Below are 15,896 nucleotides of genomic sequence, written 5' to 3'. Positions count from 1 at the left end.
GTGAAGTGTGGCTTTTAAATCTGATATTTTGAAGTAACTTCACATGTATGCACTTAACTTTTATACTGAGGTAAACAGACATGCAGTTCTAGGGCAGCAACAAGGAGAGGCTGTTATTGTATGGCTGTTTTGGCTGTTTCAGAGTTTTCCTTCTTAACAACGAGTTCTTCTGAGGCTGAGCCACAGGAAATCCCCAGGTGCTGCAGGAAGGATGGTCTGGTCTCTTCACTCCCCTTTGCTGGGCACATCCTTCCCTGTGGTCAGCTCAGAAGAACAGCACAAGCAGCTTTTGTAGAGTATCTGGTTCTCTTTCCCTACATGTGCTTTGTGCTGCAGCCTTTTGTTGTGCAGACTCAGAGCTTTCCTTTTGCCCTGTGCTCATCTCAGAGCATGGTGCGTGCAGACAGAAAAAGTAAGGTCGCACAGTCATTGTAAGTTTTTCACTCCCTGACTTCTGAGTGCTTTACTTTGGTCTCCATACACTCAAAACCAGTTTTGGTGAGCAAAATGACATTTATTGTAACAACTGTATTGGTAAAAGTCACAGCCTTGGTAGAGGTACACTGGTGGAATGTCCCTCTTTTCACGTAAAATGTGATAATGGTGTAAAGCATGTTTGTACCTCTTGCCTCATGGAGATAATTGAACTGTAATGTTTGTACTCTTTCTTTCAGTTGGACACTTGAGGATTTCAATATACTGAATATACAAAGAAAAACCCTAAATACAGTGTATTTTTTCCTTTGGAAGGAGAAAGAACTGACTACCAGAGGACTATTTCATTTATTTAGTAATCTCTTCCCTATATAGTAGGGAGGAGATGCTCAATTTGGCAGAAAACTGAAAATGTTTCAATATTAGAAATTAGGCATTGATTCTTAGCAAACAGAATTATTTACCAAAAGAAATGGTGTGTGTCTAGGTATCCTCAGATTAAGTCTTCATGTCTGTGTGAAAGGTGGGCTCTATTCCAACCAAAATTATTTAGTTCAAAGCAAGGGATGATTAAGGAAATTTAGTGGCTTCTGATTAGGGTCAGACTACATAATGCAGTTCTTTCTGTTTTAAAAATCCTGTTATTGTTCTCTTGATGCAATATATACAATGCTTTTAAAAATTGAAATTTAGCCATCCATTTTCTCATCTGGGAGCAATAAGACATTTCTTGGCATCCACTGCTTGCGTTTCAGGCTTTTAAGAGTGTTCTTCTTTGTGTCTCACAGCACACCTGAGGGATGCACAAATAGCCTGTCTGTGCCTGTATTGCTGTTGCTGAAGTGAATTCACTGTTTTGTAGTTCTGTCCTGACTCACAGCAGGCAGCATTGGAAGCAGATATTGGTGCCAGAAAATAGGTTTTGTATTAAAACAGCAGAAGCCAAAGCTGTTGCACTACAGAGCATTAGTCTCTCACTGATACTTAGCTGGCATGCAAATGTTAAGATTATTTTGTAAAAGCTTAATAACACTTAATTTGTAACCTGGAACTTCAGAACAAGAAGTCTTTTCTGCCTGTTTAAAAAGCAAGATTTTGTTTTCCTGTAATGCATTGAACGGGTAACAATTTCAGGTTGTGTGCTTCAACACAGCCAATTTTTGCTCAGTTAGGGAGCTGGATGAGAAATTCAGGCTTTGCTTATGAGTGTGCTGTCCCTGCATGAAACACTGTTCTGTATTTGACTCTATGATCAAAAGTTCATCTTCTGGAAATCACTGACTTAGAAGGAAATAATTTGAGCCACAACAGTGACACTGCTCAGAGCAGCACAAGCACTCTAATGCACTAATACAAAGGAAAAATAGATAATGAGGATGCAAAGATACTGCTTGGGTCTAAGTGGAATGTGAGGTAGGTCAGCAATGTCAGAGCAGGTACCCTCAATCCACATCTTGAGCAATAGTAAATGAAAAACAAAACAAACTGGATATGTGAGATAGTTAAAAGTAAGAACCCATGAAATGACAATCCTTACTGCTCTAGTTTGTACAGTAGCTCACTTGTTGTTATGAATAGCAGCAGCTAAATCCATATGTGATTTCAAATTTCCTTGCCTTGTGCTACTTGATGAAACATCATCTTCATGCATTGATGGATTATTTTTTCCTTCACTAATCCTCATTTAATTTCCAATTCAAGGTGTCTTTAGTGGATATGGTGACTGGATGTTACATATTTGATTATTTCCTTCAGTTCAGAGTCTTCAATCTGAATTTTTCAGTGCTGTGTTTAATTTTTACAATTTTTTTGTTAATAATTTTTCACACTGTAGCACACCAAAGTAACATAGGTTGTTATTTCAAAGATCTTTTCAATAATTGCACCTTCACCATGTTTTTTTCCCTGCTCCTTTCACAGGACGTTACCCCAAACTTGTGTTTCACTTTGAACTCAAGAGAAACATCTTGTATTTCATATTAGAGACATACGTGCCATCAATCCTTCTGGTTGTGCTCTCCTGGGTGTCATTTTGGATAAGCCAGTCATCGGTTCCAGCCAGAATCTGCATAGGTGAGAAGCTGATAAACCAACCCAAACCAGGGCTGGATCACTGAGGCTCCTCCTCTATTGGCATCCGTGTCCCGAAGGTGCAAACACTTCTGAGTTTCATGGAATTACTTTTTGGGCTGGCCATACTCAGTGCATCATGTGGATTCCCCTTAAAGCCTTACTATTCTTTAATTAAGGAAAGTGCCTTTGGCAGCTACAGGAAGGAGATTTATAGGCAGGGGAGGCCACTGAAAGCAAAGCAAAAACCTGTCATTTTGGAAATAATTTAAGCATATTCAAATACATGGCCTGCACAGGCAATTGTGAGGCTTTTGTGAGGTCTCACCATACATACTAATTAAGACATGAATAACAAGAGAATTATAAGAGATTAAATATAATTAATTTCAAATAAAGGATATTCTGAAAGGGAGAGAATGCAAATCAGGTTTGATCAAGCTGCAGGTGGGATGGAAAAAATACTCCTACAGAACAGGGAATAAAGAAGGATTTCACATTGAATGAGGCCAGTGGGCAACTACACTGAGAAAAATGATACCTGAATATTTTAAAGGGACCTTTTGCATAGATTTGCAATAATAATATGTTAATCATAATTATACATTCCATGACACCAAAATCTCTCTCATTTTAATTTCTAGTGTTCTCAGCTTTGGTAACATTTTCTGTTACTCTTTTAAAGCATTTTACTTAAGAGTCACAAGTTAATTTTAAAGTCTTCTTCCTAAAACATGATCCATTAAATGCTGTGGCATCCTAGGAGTTTCAGGTCCAGGGAAAACTCTCCTGCAGTAAGGCCCTTGCAGCAGAGGCCCTCAGTGCCATCTGTGTTATACCAGAACACGTATTTTTCCATTCCACAGGTGTCACCACAGTCCTTACGATGACAACACTGATGATGGGAGCCAGGACTTCACTCCCAAATGCTAATTGCTTTATTAAGGCAATTGATGTGTACCTTGGTATCTGCTTCAGCTTCATCTTTGGAGCATTGTTAGAATATGCTGTGACTCATTTCTGCACTCTACACCAACTCAGCTCAAAGGAGCTTCCAAAGGTAAATTAATTATTTGGTGTTATTCTACAAACAGGATTTAAATTACATTTGCTAAAAAGAATTATCTTAGCGCTAATGGTAAATGTATTTAAGGTAGTTTCTTTTTTAGAATTAGGGCAGGGAAACATTATAATCTTGAGAAAAAGAAAAAGTATTTGTATACCTGGAGCTTTTCTGGAGGAAACCAAACACACTGAAGCACTCTTCCTTCTCTCTTTTGGTATGGACTTTATGGCCCTTATAAAAATGTTCTGGATGTCTCACAAAAATCACAGGCACTTGTCTCCCACGCAATAGCATTGACTCACAGTTCAAAAACTGGGCTGAGCTTGGTGCCTTGATCCTACTGCAATATGGAAAACAAAAAAAAGAGTTTATAGCATTCCATTTATGAAACCTGCACATGCATGGAACATGAGTCAGTCTCCTGGCAGATGTCTTCATGCGCTGAGTGCATCAGGTCCCTGTAGCTTTCTGCTCTCAGCTTCTCTTTCAACAGCTGCACCTGAAGTCAGACTGGGATCCATTTTCCCCTCGCCATCATTATAACAGTGCTTTTGTGGCTCTAAAGAGTTTCTCACAACTCTGAAATGCTGTGAAATATACTTAAAATGAAAATGGATGAAATCAACATAGGTATTTTTTGAGTCTGATGGTTGCTGAAATAATGAGGACAGGTTCATGAAGAGGTTTTGTCACATCTTCCATCTCCAGTGTATTGCAGTGCTTTCATAAGCAAGGAAAAATAAATCACAAGGAAGCTGAAAGATGATTGTCTTGCAGTTTTTAATTATGGAACTGAACCTAATATGCATGATAAAGAAAAATTTAAGCAGCTTATGAAATATCTGGATTAATAGAAAAAAGTAAAACATGGAAAATGAGAATAACAGGAAGGAAAAAAAAAAGGCAGAAAGAAGTTTGGTTGTGCTGTAGGGATAAATGTCCAGAAGCAGAAATATTGTTAACTGTTTAAGCCAAATTAGAACAGAGCATCACAAATGCCTAAGCAAAGCTCCTCAATATACTCAAGAAATAGGATATTGAGCTCCTGTGGAGGAGCTTCAAAACCTTTTGAAGATCGGGCAATACGTGGGTGGGGGGGGGTTATGTCTAGATAGTTAATCAATTAATGAGATTTTGGCTGTTTGGATGAAAGATAGGTCCTGCAAATGCACAAGAATATGTTAAAAGCTGTCCAGGTGTGTGGAGAAAGACTGCAAAATGGACACAAAGCTGAGACACCCCAGTGGGTTTTATGAGATAATGTCTATTGGGGATTGTCTGCAAATGGGCAAACACTCCTTTCAAGTGAGGATTTGAGTGGAAAGCCTATAAGTAATTTTTATTGGCAAGGTAACATCAGTGACAATTCCCTGTGAGCATATCCATCTTGTGAAGTAAGTGGTTGTCATTTCGCTCATAGTGTACAGAAAAAAAAGCTGCTTGGAGGTTTGGGTATGAAAGTAAAGTGTTTCAGTGCTTGGGTGATTAAGCATCTTTGGATCTGTGAAGGGCACTTATGCTGTCCTTGCCTTCACCTGCCTCTGTCAGATTCCCTTTCATCTGGAGCAGGTACTCATGCTTGCAGATGGGGTGGACATGGGAACTTGTGGACTTCAAAAATGTGCATGGAAGTACAACTGTAAAATGAGAAAGGAAAGTTTTGTGATGAACCTAATGACCAAAAGAAATTGTCTTTCATGTCAGGCTTTTTTCCCTGCCTTCTGCTGGGCCTCAGGAGTGAGCAAACAAGCCAAATGCACTTCTTGCCCACGCAAACATAGGGGTATAAGAGAAGGAACAGTTTTTTGGTCCTAGATCAACTTGTGACTCTCTAGAATAAGGAAAATGCTTGTCATGTCTTTTTCCTACTGTAGCCAAGGGCAAGCACTGCTTACTGATCTAGGTGTCATGGAGAGCACACCTGACTTGTATTTCTCATTTCTTGTTACAAAAACAAAAACATCACAAGGGCAAAAATATCAGCTAAAATCTCATGTCACTGTCTAGCAGGTACTTAGCAATTTATGTGTGAGTATCGTCACTGTGAATGTGTTGTCCTCATTATCGTATTCTCTTGTGGACACAGGTTAATTGGAAATCTCACGTCCCAGTTTGTTATTCCCATATGTGAGCTGATAGAAAATTTGCACTCAGAATTATGTAAATAAATGTAGGAGGTGAAATGGAAATGTCACCCTCTCTCTTGTATAAAAATTAGCTGTACTCACTTGCTTCCCGCTTTGCTCTTTGAAGAAGTTGGGACCAGGCATATCAAACCCCTCTGAAGCCCCTGAGATCTCCAGTTTAGAACATAAACTGGTGAAAGAGCTCACCATATCCATGCTCTAGCAATGTTTCACACCATGTGAACCAGGACCCACAGAGACACCTTCAAAGCTAATGGCAAAAGCAGAGGAACCACCTGCTGCAAGGGAGGTCAGGCAGAATGTGCCATTCACATCAGCTCCAGAGCAGCAGGCTGCTTCACAGGAGAGGTTGCCTCTCCTCAGTTTCTTCTCTTTAGTATAAAGGCATTAATTGTGCCCTCTTACAAAGCACAGAAATGTTCCTTGGATTTCTTCTGTCTTTTACCTAAACCTCCACTGTTAAGGCAGAAGGGAGAACAGTTTGAAAACTGCAAATAATTTTATAAGTGTGATATTCAGCCTCTGTGGTATTTCTGTGCAAGCCTCACACAGCCTTTATGAACACCACATAAGATCCAGGTGTGCAACAGTCTGGGTTGAAATATTTTTAAGCTTGAGCAGCTTTATTATCTAGTGAAAGTGACAAATTTTCTCCAATTCTGTTGGCTCTTGGATGTCAGCAAACACTTCACTTAGCGTAAACAGCAGGCCCAGTATCAGGTGCCATAGGCAGTGCTTTCTGGGTGATGTACAGCATCTTTCTTGAATGGTACCAATTTGGTGTCTAAATAGGGCCCTCCTTAGTGCCAGCTGCCATTTCCTCATTGACAGCTGGCATCCAGAAAAAAACCTAGTGTGACATTTAAAACTGGAGCCACAGCTGAACACTCACAGCACAATTTCTTTTTTTGATACAGTGTAAACTGGCTCAGTCTTTCATCACGCTCAGTTCTTCATAGCAGTCTATAAAAGCGCCTTGATAAACCCTCTCTATAAGACTGCAGTTTTTTACAAATTAGCAGGTATGGTTCTCTAAACTAGCTCTGTCCTTTCCAAGCGATGTGATCCAGCACTTTTGCTGTAACCTCCCCTCTGTTTGCAAGAGCCCTGCCTTGTTGCACTGCAGATAGAATCCCGTACATATGCACTGCTTACAGTATTTTCTGCTTAAGTGAGAACTGCCCCTTGGGGAGCTGAAAGGAGTCAGGAGCAGCCTCATAACACATCAGCCTCCTGGGAATCGCTCACATGCGTTGTGAGGAAGGAGAAGTGGCACGTACACAATGTCCTTTCATGCTCTGAAATAAAACTAATTCTGAACAACCGATAGCCATCCTACCTGAGAGAAAAATAGACTCTTAAATTGAGCAATGCCCCAAATCCTGATGGTTTTGAAGTACAGATGTCATAATGAGAAATGAAAGCAGGGGGAAAAAGTCAGGACTCTTCTGTCAGGTTCCTTTATTTTTTTATTAACCTTTGAAGTGCTGAGTGCATTCATTAGGCTGTTGCTCTGGTGCCTCATTTCAAGTGCCAGGCATTCCTGACAAAGGCTCCTCTGCCATCCCCAGCACTCCCCTCTGCCGCCTGGACTTTTTGAAGCAGAAGAAAGAGAGATTTATAACAGAGTCAGGCCTCAAGTGAAAACTTGAGGTTTGAATTTTAGTACTACCCTGGGGATTATGTAAGGTTCAGACTGGAGTTTTATGGATTGATCCTCTTAATGCTTTATGGGCAGATTTTTGTCCCAGTATTTCACTGAGGTGTGGGAGGCCACGTGGAGGATGACCAAGGTTTTTTTGGTCATTGTATTTTTAGGATGATATGTGTGTTGAGCTACGTTTATCTCTCAAATAAAATATCCCTTTTTTTTTTTTAATTGAAAGTGGAAAGCTGCATTAATCCCTTTTCTACTGCCATTTGTTCTGCTTCAGTGATTCACAGCAGTTTGAGGACATTGTCCAGACTCCACTTTAATTTTCAAGGGTGTCAGTAATTTTAGATGAAGAAGACAGGCTTGTGCTGTACACATGCACCCTGGGCAGAAGAGCAATTCTGTACCAGCATGGAGACCACTTAGGTGGCTTAATTGGCTTTCTTTGACTTTAATAGCTGGAGTGTACCTAAATGAGCTTCTTGTCTGGCTGCACATGGGGATGTACATCTCAACCTTTCAAAAGTTTGTCCTTGTGTAAACTGTTTCTTCTCATGATGCAAATGGAAAAAAGCAAGTTGGTCAGAAGAAAGAGATTCTGCATTCTACACTTCACAAATAATTTTTTTAGACTTGTCTTATATTTATGCCACCTACTGATTTGGGAGGTAATAAAACTATCAGGAGAAAATAAAAATTGTATGTATGCCTACCTGAATTAAAATGACCCCTGGTCAAAGTATATATAATAAGGTTTGGTTGAGATACAAAATTGGAGCCAGTCTTTGTAGCTTATTTCTGCTGGTGTCTCTACAATATCCCAAGCCAGACTGAATACCCCAGAAATTCCAAGGAAGTTTTGGAGCTGAAGCTGCAGCTGATGTCTAATCCTGTGTCCTCTGAGTCAGTAACAGAAAACACACTGACTTCAAAGGGTGGAAATTTCATACATGAACTTTATGGCTCTGAGCCATTTCTAATCAGAGAAACAAAACCCACCAGAAGGCTTATACAACATTCTCCAAAGACATGCCTTGATGCACTGAAGCACATAACAATATTCTTTACCCTAGCATAATTTAGAACTTAAAGCACCGGTTTCAGGCCTTGACAGAAAGTATCACAGGCTATTAAGTCAGCTGCGGGTGGGGCTTGTCCCTCTTTATTTTTAAAGTCACTTGATTTTTATCACAAAGCACCAGAAAGAGGTAGCCAGTTGCACACAAGGAGAGCACCTTTCATTCTGGGGTGCTTGATTTGGGGTGCAGCCAGCTCATCTGGCTGGCCTGGCAGCTCCCCCACCCTCTCCATCTCCAGGCTGGGGCTTTGCCTTCACACTTTCTGGGCAATAACCTTTGCCAGTATTTGCCCTGAGCAGGAGACAGTTTACTGTTGTGCCTTTCAGGGATTTGCTGATATCTTAAGTAAAGTTCCTTGTCTATATTTGAACAAATCCAGATTTTCTTGACAGTGCTTCAAAAGTTTTTGCTGTATTGTGTTGCTTAAGCCAAAGTTTTCCCCATAAACGGAGGCTTTGAGAGCTGAAAGGGGCTGCCTGGTGCATGCTTGTCCTTGAAGTTGAGGAGTGAAACATAGGAGGAGTCAGAAGAAAAATCCCATTTGCTGCAGCTCTAAATAAACAGGTGATGAAACATGCACTTAAGTACCTGCTGTTGTGTTCCCTATCAGATTATTGATGATGATGATGATGAAGAAGAGAAGAATGCAGTCCTGGCAGCAGTGACAAACAGTTGCAGTGCCCCTGACAATACAAACAAGACTGACTCAAATGAAAACAAACAAAGCAGCAGTGACAGAAAAAGGGAGAGGAGTCAACACAGAGTGTGTAATTCAGCAATGTCGGTAATGAAAAGACTTTTCTGTATCTTTGACTGCTTCCATGTTAAAAACCCTTACCACATAGACAACTATGCCAGATTCTCTTTCCCGTTATCATTCATCATAATTAATGTACTTTATTGGGTGTATTATTTGTATTTCTAAATATTTTCTTTTGTAATATTAGTTTAAAGTTTAGAAAGTGGACATGGGAGGGGAAGTTGAGGAAAAATGGAGAAATTACATTTGGATAAAGGGATATAAAAGGACATGCCAGCTTTTCAAGTGTGTCGGAAATTTTTGTTAACTCACTTTTATGCATTTAAATGTCTGTCATCCAAAACTGGCTTTGTATTAGCATGCATGTCCCAAACTACTTATCAAAGGCCAAGAAGTCCTTTTTTAAAATATTTAATGCTTAACTTTGTAAAATAAGACATTATACTTGTTTCTGAACTCCATTGAATAAATGTAAAAATGGAATGAAATGTTGTTTTCTGCTCTCTGTACTCAGCTCCTTCTAGGTTTGTCAATTATGCATACATTTTCCAGATTATATAAGAAAATATTTAATTGCAGACCAAAGTGGTTTTGCTATGTAGCAAGAAACAGTTCTGAAGACATGACCTACCAAACAAATAATCTGTTCATCTTTGTAAGGTCACAAATATGTATTAAGATCCCTCTCCATTTTTAGACACCACTCCCATAGTCATCCATGGCTTTTCTCAGTAAGTGCAGGGCAGACTACAGAAATGGACTGGAGCCAAAAGGTTTAAATCCAGAGAGATGTATTTCTGTGAGTGAGGATTTAGTTGTTCACCAATCCTTAATGGAAAATGGGAATTTATCCTGACATTTATACTCTGTACTCTGCTCAGTCACAACTGCCTGGGTAACTACTATGTGGAGGAAAAATTTGATATGCTTAATTTTCAGCTTAGTAAACCCTCTTGAACTACATGCAGTTAAAAAAATTTCAAATAAAGGTGGAAAACTTCTTGAATAGAAAAGAAAACCAAACCTGTATGTGTGATAGCTCTTGATAAGATAGGAGAAGTTTTACACAGATAAAATGATGACCCACATGAGAAAATGGTTACAGGTGATGAAAAACCATAAGTCTTTCCAAGTTGTCACTTCACTGACAGATACTACAAGCCTGTCTCCTGCACTGCAAGCATGGAAGTTGAAAGGTGTTTATTATTATACCTTTTTCCTGACCATAATGTATTTATCTGTTCTATATATAGGTATAAATGTGTGCATGTGCATTTATGCACTGTGTATTTCTGCTGATCATACTGCACAACATGCAAGTGCATTGAAAAGCTCCCCTAACATGGGCAGACTTGGACACACCTGATTACCAGGTGAAGAACATCATTACATGAAGGAAGGAAGTGCAAAATACCAGTGTGAGACAGATTTGCCCTTGCTCCCATCTAAATCCATAAAAATCATTGCACACTGGTAGACAATTATTAGGTCACTAAAATCGCCTCAGTATTTTTATTTTCTAAGGGTTAACTACTGAAAATTTGTTTCTCTGCTGCAATTAGTAATTTTTTTTTGCAAAGCTTATTGGGACAATGCAGCTTCAAGAACAGTCTAGGGCCTCTTGGTACCTTGTGGCTATTCTGGCTTTCATACTAAAGCAAATACATTCAAGAAATCAAATTAGGGCTGCTTGTGTTAATGAGCAACCAAAAAAAAAATCTATTCTTTCATTTAATATTCTGCTACTGAATATTTAACTTGAAACCCTTTATTCAGGAAGAGGCTGCTTGACATTTTTTCTTGGAGGTGTAAAACTGGACTCTAATTTCCAATTCCAAAACTGGACTCTTTCCAATTCTTACTCCCATAAAATTTACAGAAGACAAATATTAAATCTTTGTACTTTTCTTGATTTTGAAGTTTACATTGTTCCTGAATCTTTTCAAACAGTTATCTGTCATGTAACATGAAATTTGGGATTAGCTGCAAGCATGAAGTAAGCATTTAGAGTTTTGTAGCTTCCAATTAATTTGGAGACAATTCACCTTAAATATTATTTTTTAAAGCTGTTGAAAGTCTGAGAATTTTTATTGACAATGCACTAGCTGAAAACAGGGTCTGTTTTCCCACTGATGTGCTAATTGTAAGTAGTGTTATATAATGAAGTTCCCCATGTTTTCATGAAAGAATTGACTGCACAGCCAGATTATTCATTATTTTGCTTTGCATAATTCTGAATTAATTGCTACTTTCAAAAATAAAAAATGTGAATTTATTGTAAAAGATGTTCCCTATGGATTTCCTGTATGGTGCATGAAGAATGAAGAAGGTCATTTGAATTATCCTGCTCAAACATAGCTTCTGTCCCTAGAAACTCCCAAATCCCTTGGAGTTAGTCATAAAGGCTCCCCTGAGTAAGGAGCATTCTTGAACAATTCACTGAATGCTACAATTCAGAGGAAAGTTAGAGAGGGGGAAATCTCTTTCAGTGCTAAGATCAGGGGCCAAAGTTGAGGCTGAGGGAATGAAAATTACATTGGTTTCATATCTGATGAAAATACCTTGGGCTTTTGGCAACCATTTTCTGGTTGATAGCTGAGTTTCTTAGTTTGATTTTAATGTTTAGCAATCAGATTCATAATTCAGAAATGTTGGAGTTTGAGACTTGAGGCAGATGTGCAGTGAGGGGCCTGAGGCAGGTGAAGGGGGGTCCGACAGGAGCTGATGATGCATCCTCCTGCAGTTTGCTTTGCTCCTAGCAGGACGTGCCCTCCTTTCCATGGATCTGAAAGCACCAGCCAGCCTGAGGAATAACTTTCCTTCCTTTGTGCAATGTCTCCAAGCTTCATCTTTTAATTGATTCAGCAGCCGTCACATAGCTGTTTAAGCATTGTGCAGACTAGAAAAATACCTCTTACCTTAGCAAGATCTTTGATACTGTTTTCTTACCAAATCAAAAAGCATTATGAAAACAAAATCCTATGCTGAGATATTTAATCAGATATAGTATTTTATTATTTTTTTAGATTTAAGACATTTGAAGGTATTAACACTTGCTACCTTTCCTCTTCATCAATTATCCGGTGTTCTTCTGACTCAGCTGTGCTTTAGGTAAGTATTTCCTGCAGCCTGCTTACTGTGGTGCCATTTGTGATACTTTGAGAATATTTGAAATCAAATCAAATAAATGAAATAAATGAAAATCAATAAATCAAATCAATAAATGAAACCTAAATCAAGGGGGAAATATAAGGAAGTTGATATTTTAGATCAGATATTCATTAAACCTCTCATAAGCTAAGAAGGCATTTTAGGTCACTATCAGATAATTTGTTTTAAGACATGAACAACTAAATATCCCATCTGAATACTTGCCATCAATCAACACATATGGCAAGCATAAGAGAAGGGCATCCATCTGTTGATCTGAGTATCCATTTTCAGCACAGTGGCCTTGCTTGGTAAGACTGCAACAGTAACTTAAATAAATTTTCCTGCTTTGTGAGCCTCATTGTGTTTTTGTGCTAATTATTTTAAGAGAACTGTTATGCCTTCTGGCATGGGAAAACACATAAAAAAAAAAAGAAAAAAAGGTGCCCCATATTGTCACCTTGTTATTCAAAATGAAATTACCTAAAGGATTATAAAGAAAACCCACGTACAGTAAAGCTGATGACAGAAAAACAGAAATACCAGGAGGTGAATGTGCTGCTAGGAGCCCTTGGCAGTGGCTGGGGCAGCAGAGTGCCTGGAGCACCTTTCCCAGAGCAGCCTGGGCAGGGGCTGGGAGCTGGGGCGGCTGGAACAGCTCAATTCACGCGTGCAGCAGTAGATGGAGCTCATCAACTGCTCTTCATCACCCAACGAGCGAATGCACACGGCAAGGGCTGGTCAAGGAGGGCTCCAGGGAAAAGGTATTACAAGCTGACATTTGTTCTGCGGTAAGTAACTAGGCCGTGTTTGTAGTGACAGATTAATTAAAGTCAGGCAGGACAGCAGTGTCGGGTGGACTATTTCTCACACTCAAGTTCTGCCTTCTCAAGCCCTGATTGCTGTTTCCACCACTGAGCCGCTAAAATCGAACATATCCTGCCAGTCCACAAAGTAACTTCATGACTGCAAAACCTTGTGTTTAAAGCATGAATTTTCTATCCTTCTGTCAAGGTTTTCTCCTGCAGGTTATAATGTTTCAAATCAAAGCACCTCAGTATTTCAAGGCAGGCAGAATAGTGGCTCTATTAACAGTTTCCCTATAAAGATTTATGAATCCTAAATAGATGTTCTCAGGTAATTCACTGGCATACTGCTAACAGTTTCACAAAGATCAAGATAATTTAAAAAGCCAGTTTCAGGCAAGAAAATTTCCCTTGAAATAGGGCTGGTTGCAAAGGTGGGAAGATGAGCTGTGCTAGTGTTCTGGGTGCATCAATAAGTCACTGCAAGAATAAGCCATCTCGACCTGAGAGCTGAAAACTAAAGTGAATTTTTCTTGCAGAGTAGTGGGTGCTTGACAGTGCTTACAGCAGCTAAGCTGGACATAATTTCAAACTCTGTAATGGATTTGCCATCACTTGTTCTACAACTTTATAATTAAAACCAGGGGTGCACTTTAATAACATTGCCAAATTCAGCTTTTCATCATTTTCCATCTGGAGAGATCTTTCTTCCCTGGTCCCATCTGACTGTCAAACTTTCCATCCTCAGAAAGGATAAGGGGGTATTTGGGGGCATTTCAGTCTCATGATGTGAGTTTACTCATATAGTTTGGGTTCTGGGTTTCTTTCCAAATTGGAATGGACCCTATTTTCCTATTCCAGATCAAACACAGACAAAACTTGCAGAAGACGAGAAACCCCAGAAGATTTTAGCACCATCACGTGTGTGCACAAACCATGAGCCTGATTAATTTTGAGATTCAGCTCTGAAGTTTAATCCAGATTTAACCTCTGGATAACTTCATCTGTCAAAACACTCAAATATCTCCACTACTGTTGTTTTCCCTGCTGTAGCAGGTAGTTTTGCAACCTAGACAGTGAAAGGGTTTGATGTCAGGTTTATTTGATTTCTCCTAAAGGCAAGGGATTTAATCTTTCTGCTTTAGAATCAGATCAGGAATGTATTCAGAATAGCAGCTCTGGTTCTAGTTGGGGCTTGGCCACTTTGGGTGCAGAACAAGCTGACAAAATTATAAAAAAATTAACATGAGAGTACAAAATGGAGTTCAAACGTGAATTACTTGTTGACATGCTCAGCTTGTCAGTGCCCCTGGTCCTCATGTTAAAGTCATGGATGTTGCATCTCAGAAACAGTAATAAATGTGAGATTGGTCACCAAGGGCAAAGCTGGCATTGCATGCACTCACATATTCTTGGAAAAGAGAGAAGAAGGGATTGTCTCCTCCTTTTCTATGTCCCAGTTTTGTTATTTATCGAGCACCTGCTTTGAAAGAGTGCCAGTACAAGGTGACCAAAAATGCTGCATTAATCTCTTCTACAGGAACCATCTGTTCATTATAGGCATTTGAATGCTGATCCATTAGACTTGTGTGCTGGACCACGCTGTGCATGTTTATAAGTCAGTCCTGATCAAAGTGCTTTCCATTCACAGCAGGATATTTTGGATATCTAATGAATACAACTGTCATTTTTGTGGGGTTTTTTGGGTGGTTTTATCCATGCTTGTGAAGAAAAGATCTGTAGGAAAAGCTTCCACCCTATGCTCAATATATGAGTTGGCTGCAGGGATCCAATCCAACCCTTGCTTACCTTGATAACCCTTAAGTGCATTTTGGAGAACAGAACTGACAGTGTTGACCTCAAAATAATAATATAGCAGATTAAGTCTGAAGACGTTTTTTAACTAGGAAAATATAAATCAAACCTTGCTCTCTGCTTCTTTATCAGGAAGATAAGATATTGAGCATTATTTTATCTTTCCCATTTATCATCTTTGTATAAGTATTGGGCTCAAGTATCATTACTTTTTGAGGTTATTTCATAATGAAAGATTCTGAGAGCCTTGTAATTTTTTTTCATTAAAAGAAAAACTAAAGTATGATGTGCAAATAACTATAAACTTTGAAGTCTGAGGCTTCCTATGCCCCAGGATAATTTTAATTCTACTGAACAACCTTTTCATGTAGTGCCAGTCCACATTTTGTGAAGCCTGATAATAGGAACTGATAGCTCTGGAGGCTTCCATAATTTCCATACAGGACTCCTTAGGGATGCCAAGTACATGGCTGACCCTGCACCATTTCAAACCCACATATTCTTGCATATGTTACTGTTCTTATTTCAGGTGTTACAAATGGCCAGACTAAAAAATGCAAATTCCTTATCGTGTTGCTGTCCTTACCAGCACATTCCAGCTGCTGGGTAATGGTAAATATTTTCATTGGTTGATCATTCTTACCATGCAGCTCCACCTGAATATTCTGTCATCTTTAAGGCCTGTTAAAAGCCAAAAGGAAGAAGAGCCAGTTCCTTTAATTATATTCTAATAACCTAAATTCCCAATTTCTAAATTGGGCCAATAACACAAAGTTACATTTTCCTTGGGTTGACACACATTACTATTTGAGGAGACTTGGACAGTGCCTGACCCTTTGTTTCCACAGCCCGGCTGTAGATTTCTGTTTCTGTAAGCAAGTGCACACAATGGCCTGAGCTGGATTTCATTCCTG

General features: G+C 39.2%; 1 protein-coding gene across 1 annotated transcript in view; it reads left to right on the top strand.

The window, feature by feature from the left end:
* Nucleotides 1-11,409, top strand: part of LOC102065381 (gamma-aminobutyric acid receptor subunit pi) — a 47,241-nt gene extending 35,832 nt beyond the window's left edge. The window contains exons 8-10 of the mRNA XM_014275331.3: nucleotides 2,356-2,508; nucleotides 3,372-3,565; nucleotides 9,062-11,409. Of these exons, the coding sequence (XP_014130806.2) occupies nucleotides 2,356-2,508; nucleotides 3,372-3,565; nucleotides 9,062-9,376 (662 nt within the window). The 3' untranslated portion in view covers nucleotides 9,377-11,409. The remainder of the gene's footprint in view (nucleotides 1-2,355; nucleotides 2,509-3,371; nucleotides 3,566-9,061) is intronic.
* Nucleotides 11,410-15,896: the final 4,487 nt, after the last annotated feature.

Source organism: Zonotrichia albicollis, chromosome 7, assembly GCF_047830755.1.
Source record: "Zonotrichia albicollis isolate bZonAlb1 chromosome 7, bZonAlb1.hap1, whole genome shotgun sequence".
NCBI classification, from domain to species: domain Eukaryota; kingdom Metazoa; phylum Chordata; class Aves; order Passeriformes; family Passerellidae; genus Zonotrichia; species Zonotrichia albicollis.
The sequence above is the reverse complement of the archived record's forward strand: the minus strand, read 5'-3'. Positions and strand labels throughout refer to the sequence as shown.